The sequence below is a fragment of the Haliotis rufescens genome, unplaced genomic scaffold (genome assembly GCF_023055435.1).
Source record: "Haliotis rufescens isolate VD_foot unplaced genomic scaffold, xgHalRufe1.0.p SCAF_15, whole genome shotgun sequence".
NCBI lineage: Eukaryota > Metazoa > Mollusca > Gastropoda > Lepetellida > Haliotidae > Haliotis > Haliotis rufescens.
In genome coordinates this window covers 9,382,515-9,391,813 of record NW_025963835.1, presented here as the reverse complement: position 1 = coordinate 9,391,813, position 9,299 = coordinate 9,382,515, and the positions used below count along the sequence as shown (strand labels likewise).

Genomic DNA, 9,299 nt, shown 5'->3' with positions numbered 1-9,299 from the left:
TTGGCTAACAGGAATTCCATCCTCGCCATCCGAAGCTGAAGAATGATCCGATCTCATGACCGTTAGAAAACCGAAGAAAAGAGTTAAGCCAAGAAGAAAAGTCACAAAAAAGAGCAAGACTGACGAAAAACCATCGAAGATTGCTCACGATGAAAAACACAAGACGAGCACGCAAATTTTCCACGTCTTGCGTCTTCGGAAGCCAGAGAATCAAGGACGAGATCTCGTTTTTTCTCACGTGACTTTGAAAGGCTTGTGACTTCCGCCGGAAGCCAGGGATAATCGCATTTAGACCTTATTTCAGTTTACGAAATAAAACTTAAGGTTTTTTTGTCGGTTATAAAATGGCGGTATTGAATAGGCGTAGACGTCGAAGGCAGAAACAAAAATCAACATTGTCAAGGAGATTAGTCGACAGACAAAATCCTCTCGAGTTCATGGAACCCGAGGAGTTATTCATGAGGTTCCGTTTCCGTGCGGAGAGCATTTTATTTATTGTTTCCCTTGTTTGTGAGAAGCTTGAACGGTGCTCCAACCGCAATCTCATTAAAATCAGATCTTAGTTCTCGCTACTGCTTTGTTTAGAGATTGCTCCAACCGAAGCAGCCCATTACCTGTTTTAACGCAGGTACTGTCTTGTCGCCCTGCATTTCCTGGCCACTGGATTTTTTTATTCTTTGATCGTCGATTCATATTCGATTATTTCATCTTCTTCAGTGTTTCGTTCAGTCAGAGATGTATGCTCTTGTCTGATTGAACATCTCCGGCATATTGTATGTATGCCAACTGGACAAGATGCAGACAAGATCAAGAAAATGTTCTTCCAAATTGCAGGTGAGTGTGTTTGAAAGTGAACTCGCCACAATATCAGTGGTGTTATTAATTACTAGGTCAAATAAGGGGGAGCTACTCTAATTCTTGTCATTTCTATATAAAAAACCTTTCCCTTTCTTAAACGATATCATCATGACATACATCCTGATATTCTTTCGAGGTTTCAGATGGACCGGTTCAGAGATGCAGCCCCGACAGCAGAGACGGTGGGAACAAACGTCCCGCCGGACCTTTGGAATATTTAGTACAGGAAACTAGCAGATTGGTGGGTTGGTCCTTGTCGGACAACACGTGGCGAACCTACAACACAGCCTTGCAGTCCTTCGTTCAGTTCAGATTATCAAACAGGCTTCCCTTAACATGGCCAGCTCCACTAGACCATCTGCTGTTCTTCGTAGCTGCGTTGTCATTAGAGGGTAAATCACCACGGACTCTCTTCTCATACATATCGGCGCTAGGTACGTGGCACAAACTGCAAGACATGCCAGATCCTACTCAACATTTCCTAGTGAGGAAAGCCCTGTCAGGTACACGTAAATCAAACATTAAGCAGGACTGCCGTCGTCCTATCACTGCACAATTGTTAGGCAAAATACTTCAGGTAATTCACGTGGTATGTAACTCAACATATGAGGTTAAGCTTTTTAAAGCAGCCTTTACTTTAGCATATTTTGGTTTCTTCCGGGTAAGCGAATTGGTGGCACGTTCCATTGCAGATACCTCCGGTAGAGCGCTGCTAATTAACGACGTAACACTTTCAGATCTACCAAGCAGACTTCAGGTACGCCTCAGGTACTCCAAAACAGACCAAGCAGGGAGAGGCACATCAATTTTCATAAAAGCAGCACCTACTTCCCCTCTTTGTCCTGTTGCAGCTATGGCCAGTTACTTATCCTCACGGACTTCACGCTCTCCATACTTATATTTGTTCATTTTGATGGAAATCAGTTAACTAGATTTCAGTTTCAGGCTGTGCTAACAAAATCTGTCTCACTCTTAGGTATTCATCACCAGAAGTCTACTTCTCATTCATTTAGAATTGGCGCCGCAACTACAGCAGCCATGAACGGTGTGGACGCAGACACCATAAAACAATATGGCCGCTGGTCTTCAAACTGTTTCACTAATTATGTTAGATACTAGGTAGGCCACCATTTCCGATTTCTGGCTTGTTTACACAATTTCAGGTGCTATCTGGGTCATCGGCGACAGTTATCTGGCCAGAACGAGGCGCCGCCTGACAGCCCTGCTGTCTGCTGTTGGTCCGTTGCGTTGGAAAGTCCAGGGGGGATGGACTTGGGAGAAATTCAGACCGGCGCTGCAAGATCTCCTCGTCGCCGGAAACCCTCCCAAGTACCTTCTTATTCACCTCGGCTCCAACGACTTGGGTAAAATAAAAGGCCACACGCTCTATGGGGACATCTTTGAAGATCTGCTCTATGCAAGACTTGTACTGCCTGACACCACCCTAATCTTGTCTTGGATGCTGCCTCGGCGCAACTGGCGCCGAGTACGTAACGTAAAAAAGTTGGAGCTGTCCAGAAAAAACCTCAACAGGCGCGCTGCGAAGCGCGTCGCGGAACTACAGGGACTAGTTGTGCGACATGACCACTGGACCCAAGCGTACCAGGGCATTACGAGGACGATGGAGTCCACTTGCGGGGCAATGCACGGCACCACTTAAATTCGTGCTTAACATTTTTTCAGTTTTCAGGTATTCTTAAACTTCGGTAGGAGCAGGGGAGAGGTACACACTACATCAGAATCATTTATAACATTAACTTCTTTGCCACATAGTTTATTTAATTTTATTCATTAGATTTTATTTCCTTGTTTCTTTCTCAGTTTGATTTGGGTAAGGTGTGGATGGCGTAGCACCTTTGGTGCTCGGTGGCAAGGTTTGGACGGGCGCTGGACCGATAAGGTTTCGCTCGTATGCTCGGTTGCCTGCTTGTACAGTGGGAGCCCATTCCAGCCCTCATGTTTCCGTGGGTGGACACAAATGCATATAGCTCGTCTGCTGTACAGTAGAGAGCACATGGTTTTCGCTGCTGCTGCGCGGAGTTATCTCCCTTTGCTCGGTCTAGCGTCCGTCTCCGCCTTCCACACCTGGCCTTTTATTTCCAAACATTCTCTTCTGTTATTATTCTGTTCCATAGTACATAACAGGTCGGCCGATAATAATTACGTTTAACATATTTTAAGATATACACTTTAAATTTTCCAATACCTTTTGTAAAATGCATAAAAATAAACTCCTTCAAGCGTTTAAAAATCAAATTTTAAAGAAATATTTTATAAAATATAATCAAAGATAATTACCATAACAGCCAACTCAAAATTCTTGACATAATGTTATTTAAAATTGACAATATATTCCTGATAATAACAATAATTTATCTTTAACTAATCTGAAAAATGATACATATAATTTAATTTTTCAGGTTTCCCCAATGTTCTTGGCTGCTTAGATGGAACCTTCATTCGCATTCTAGCACCCTCAAGGAATGAAGTCGATTATTTGAATCGAAAAGGATTTCACTCACTCAATGTTCAGGCAATAATATTATGTTTATGAGACTTAATAATTGTTATTGCCTGAAGCTAAAATCACTTTATGTTCATGTACTTTTTATGTTTCATGAAATGTATGAAAATAGAATCTATATTTTGAAATTCACAAATTACTACCTACACAGTGGCAGCCAAAATATGAATAATACCATTTCAATTTTTATTTTTACTGACCAGTGACCTGCTGTGTTTTTTGCTTCTAAATGTATTGAACTTACCTATTAATTCTATCACTTATCAGATGATATGCGATGCCATCTACAAGTTTAGCAATTGTGTTGTGAAGTGGCCAGGGAGTGTCCATGACAGCCGCATCTTCCGGGATAGTAAAATCAGCGTTGCTTTTGAAAATGGTATGAGTTCATAATTCATCTTTAATCTAACATGATTTGAACTGTAAATTATACCAAATGACAAAACTTTTAAGGACACAGTTCATTTACAGAACCAATAATATTTATTGCTGAGGGAAAGAGGTAAACAGCCTCTTGATATGATTATTTCTTAAAAATGTATTATGATGGTTCCAAGACAATTGGTTATTGCATCACTGTTAAATCAGTAATAAATTCATTTTCTGCATGTCATGATCAAATGTCACCAGAAAGAATCACACAAATTTCATTGGAACATGCAAGGGCTTTCTCCTTGGAGACTCGGGATATCCATGCAAGTCTCACTGACACCTTTCCTCACAACCTCATGCCGGGCTGAAGAAAGATATAATAGAAGTCACTGTAGAACTAGAGTTTTAGTAGAACAGAGTTTTGGAATTTTAAAACGAAAATTTTCTTGCTTACACAGTGGATTAAGAACAACACCTCAAAATGCTTGTAAAATTATAACTGCCTGTGTGATTCTACATAATATTGGTATTGATAGAAAAGATATAATAAATGTTGATCATGATGATATTGAGACGAATGATAATGTTGCTGATGAATGGACAGGTAACAATGTTCGTCAACACTTGTGCCAGCAGTTTTTCAGCTAAATGCTTGTAAGTATTTTGAACAAGACTGTTTCCCAAGAAAAATAAAGTTTCAACCGAGTGCCGGACCCAGGCCATTTATCATACACATAAGTGGGAAGGTGGCAAGGGATTGGCTTGTTCAATTTTTTTCAGATTATCAATGTAAATTGCAACTGACATTTACTGACCTATGCATAAATGCATTGATACTTTCTGTATTTAATGTAGCTCCCAACTGTTTTGATACATAGATGCTTGTAATATGTGGTCAAAAGAATTTTGCTATCAACAATATTTTTGATAATGCTGGTTAATATTTGGTATCTTCCTGCTTCCTCTATTTCTTTTGTACAGGTAAACAGGAGCTATTAGACAGCCCAGGTATAGTCAGGGATGAGTGACTTTGCTAGTTAGACAAAGTAGGCATGTGGATCCATCCATGTTACTGTCAATAGGAAATCATGAAATTAAAACAAAAAGACACATTTTCTTGTATTATTTATTTATATATCTTAGCAATTAACATAGCTATTGACATAATCTACCACCATAGGTTATGGTGGAAAGACAAATATACTACAGCAATCTCCATAACTGATCATAGTACCGGATGACTCTTAGGACACATTTTATATGTTGAAGTTGGTGTAACTATCGATCTACGGAACTCTGGTTTGAAGTACTTCAGTCACAAGGAGTTTTATCATAAAAATGCCTATTGTCTATATCAGTGATATCTCTATATTGTCAAACTAACTTATTTCACTTACATTTCTTGATTAAAGAAAACCCTTTAATTAATCATATCTCATTACTAAGAATTTGAATAAATACACTGCTTTATTAATCTACATCTCAAATTGTCCCAACCAAAAAACACCCCTATACCCATTGACAGACACTCCCAAATAGATTATACGGGTCAGTGACTTACATGAGATAAGATAAAATGTTATTAAGGTGTCAAACGTCATATGATATAGTGGAATGAAAACAATCATCCCAAAAATATTCTTTACTGTCCGGCCTAAAAGGCCTATGACACATAATATTATGTTGCTGATATAATAAGAGCACTCAACATAATGAAATATCAGTACATAACTGACTAGAGTTATACTGGTTAGAATATATTGGTTTGCTTCATATACACCATAAGAGACCAAAGAAGACATTATACCTCATTGAGAATTAGATAATTACACATAAAAAAATATAAGTACGCGGGTGGGTATAGAAGATGAGTTACATTTTTTTTTAATATGCCAAAGTTATGATATTTTAAAACACGGTTTCTAACACTAACCTTAAACAATATAATATTCTCTCGAAACTTTACTACAAACACATTAAAGATGCCTATCTTATGTTCTTCATTATATATATAATTCTATTTTGTACTTTAATTTATTTCTACTCTTCTTCGAATGTTACACATTTCTTTCTTAATATTTGTATTTCAATCTCTAACTTTTCCTTCTCTAATTTCGCAATAATGTTTTTGGTTCTGAAGTATTCCGCTTGTTCTTATAGTGTTATTGTTTCTTGTAAGAACTTCTCTTTTTCGGCTCTCAGTGTCAGAAGTTCTTTTTCATGTAGTTTGGCTTTCTTTTTTGGTGGCTCCTTGGTAGCACTAGTGCAGGCACTTTGGGTTGGAACTTGTAAGATTCCTTGTTTGTCAAGGATAATATCCAGTTGTACAGGGCAATCTGAAAGAATAATAATTCATCCAAACTCATAAATTGCTTATCCATGTATCCACTGTATTTTTATGAGTGAGTGAGTATGGTTTTACGCTGCTTTCAGCAATATTCCAGCAAGATCACGACGAGGGACCCAGAAATGGGCTTCACACATTGTACCAATGTCGGGATTCGGCGTGATGAGCTAACGCATTAACCACTAGGATAACCGAACACCCCGTATTTTTATGAGTTTAAATCATGATGAGTATCTGTTGATGAATTAACACTTATATAATTATATATCGCTGTATTTGGATTGTGGAACATCATATGAAATGTAGAAAATAAAATTTGCATTTAATCATACATAAATGCTAAACCAGGTATATTTTCATTGACACATGTACATTTATTTCACAAAAACGCACCACATGCAGCTGTTTTCCCTAGGAAGTTATTCAATTGAATTTTTATTACAAAGCTGACATATATATGTGTAAACACATGAAATCAGACGTGTACATTATTTAGAACTTACTGGGCTCATTTGACAACATGACCGTGCACAGCTCCGGATCCTCAGATGCAGTTGCTGCACATGGTGCTCCACTGAAATCTGAAACATTCATGTCATTATAGCTATTCTATTTTTATAGCTATAGCTATTTTTAGTGTTTTAGAACTCTATTTTTTTATTTATGCAATGAACATGTAATAGCTATAACACTAATAATGTATTTTCATGATCATTATTTGAATTGTCAACATATTTTGTCACATTATCACATTAACTTATAAGCATCTGTGATGAGTTTAAAAAAAATAAATATTTCAATTGTTTTCATAATTATAATTCAATGCATTGATAGTAGTTATATTTTTAATGAATAGTGATATACTTGAAGAAAGAATTGGTCTGGAAAATAAAATGTTCAAGCTGAACTGCACATAAGCATGATAAGCATTATATATATACCTTCAGTGTCATTTCCATCTAACAAACCCTGCTGATCTTGAAGATTTTCAATAATCATGGTCTTTGCAAATGAGGGCGAGACTGGCTTGGGTCCACCACCAGTCTTGGGACGTCTGATGGCATCAGATTTGTCTTTGGCTGAAGACAAATCACCACATAACTTATTACATCTGCTTGTGATTACATTATTGATTTACATTTGTAAATAAACATAATCAAATTAACATACTGAAATGACGATGACAACAATGTAATTGTTTTCTTATTGAGTAAGTTCTGTTCTTATTTATTCATTGTTTTAATTCCTGTCAGATATTTTGATTATGCTGGCCTTCAGCTGCGCTGATGTACTTATATCTGTTAATTAGTTTTCATATGCTGATACTTGTATAGACTGTAAATGTTGAACCTCTTTGTTTCAGGTTGGCATACTGCTTTTTGGCCTCCTCAACCGTTCTTTTCACCTCTCCCGATTTTCTGTTGAAATAGAAATACAGACCATCATGATAATGTTACTCAAGTGATGAAATTAAATATTTTCCTTGACCTCACACTCAACAAATTGCCTGTGCAATTTTTATGTAATATGCAACAATTTGTTGTATTACTGACTTACCACTAATGGTGTTTTCAATGCCTCCAATTTTCACCTTCCCACCTATCAACATGTAGGACAGAGATATAGACATGTTTCTTCATTATCATGGACCCCATGGCCAAAACTTAAATATTTGTATTATACATAACTATCATATAACTGTTTGTCCAGTGTTAGTCACTGTAGTTGTGTCAATGTTACATAAGTGTGAATTACATTTTAATGTATACAATACCAATATGCTGGAGTATGTCAATGTATGTATCCATGTACCTGTCTTCATTCATGGTATTTCAGTTGTTTCTTAATGTTACATTTAGTGTGACATACCATTAATTAAACGAGTAAAAGTGTCCCAATGACATCAAAATTTAAATACCAAAAATAAAAACATGTTTTGCACTTAAGTAATTTGTTATTGCAACATTTATTAATAATAAGGATATTAACACAAGAACATTGCATCACAAAATACAAATACATGCAGTGAATAATGATTTTTGATGTGTATGCCTTCGACCGGAATCGAACCGATGTCTAAAGATTAATCTTTAAGACTCCCATTCAAAAGCTTCATTACATCTAACTTAAATATTATAAATAAACACTTTGTTATTATAAACATCCAAGTATGAACCCATCACACTTGTTGAAGTAATACATGTGTGAACCCATCACACTTGTTGAAATAATACATGCATGAACCCATCACACTTGTTGAAGTAATACATGTGTGAACCCATCACACTTGTTGAAATAATACATGTGTGAACCCATCACACTTGTTGAAGTAATACATGTGTGAACTCATCACACTTGTTGAAGTAATACATGTGTGAACCCATCACACTTGTTGAAATAATACATGTGTGAACCCATCACACTTGTTGAAATAATACATGTGTGAACCCATCACACTTGTTGAAGTAATACATGTGTGAACCCATCACACTTGTTGAAGTAATACATGTGTGAACCCATCACACTTGTTGAAATAATACATGTGTGAACCCATCACACTTGTTGAAATAATACATGTGTGAACCCATCACACTTGTTGAAATAATAAATGCGTGAAACCATCACACTAGTAAAATTAATAATTAAATGTGCGAACCCATTGCACTTGTTAAAATAATAAATGTATGCAAATCTAACTCACTGCAAAGGACGTTGAACCCGATACTTCTCAGTCCTGCTTCAGACATCAATGTGAGCAGAGCACAAGCAAGTTTTTAATGTTTTGCAAATATTTCAGTACCTACCTCATGATGATTCTTGTATTTTGTGATTCAATGTTCTTGTGTTAATATCCTTATTATTAATAAATGTTGCAATAACAAATTACTTAAGTGCAAAACATGTTTTTATTTTTGGTATTTAAATTTTGATGTCATTGGGACACTTTTACTCATTTAATTAATGGTATGTCACACTAAATGTAACATAAGAAACAACTGAAATACCATGAATGAAGACGGGTACATGGATGCATACATTTGACATACTCCAGCATATTAGTGATCACAAGTATGTCCTTTATAAAATCACCAATGATCATTCCAAAACGTCTCCGATAACCGTTTAGAATGTTTTGGAAAATACGCAACCACGAACGCCGAAGCACAGGACCATGTCCTGTGGCCGAAGTGAACTTTC

At 36.6% G+C, this 9,299-nt stretch overlaps 1 protein-coding gene and 1 pseudogene across 1 annotated transcript; one reads left to right on the top strand and one right to left on the bottom strand.

Moving 5' to 3' along the window:
* Positions 1-753: 753 nt before the first annotated feature.
* On the top strand, positions 754-4,406 carry LOC125380042 (annotated as a pseudogene).
* Positions 4,407-4,872: 466 nt separating this feature from the next.
* On the bottom strand, positions 4,873-8,910 carry LOC125380007. The gene is made up of 4 exons (XM_048395974.1): positions 8,906-8,910; positions 7,043-7,212; positions 6,605-6,682; positions 4,873-6,090 (listed from the first exon to the last, which is right to left on the bottom strand). Exons 1-4 carry the CDS (start codon positions 8,908-8,910, stop codon positions 5,909-5,911), a joined length of 435 nt encoding a protein of 144 aa, XP_048251931.1. The 3' UTR covers positions 4,873-5,908.
* Between the last annotated feature and the right edge of the window lie 389 nt (positions 8,911-9,299).

What these genes read in the sequence shown, in the direction of transcription:
- LOC125380007 (XM_048395974.1), bottom strand. An exon ending in AGATGGAAATGACACTGAAG is followed by an intron (nt 6,683 to 7,042) that starts GTATATATATAA and finishes TGAATGTTTCAG; the next exon opens with ATTTCAGTGGAGCACCATGT. An exon ending in CATGTTGTCAAATGAGCCCA is followed by an intron (nt 6,091 to 6,604) that starts GTAAGTTCTAAA and finishes TTATTCTTTCAG; the next exon opens with ATTGCCCTGTACAACTGGAT.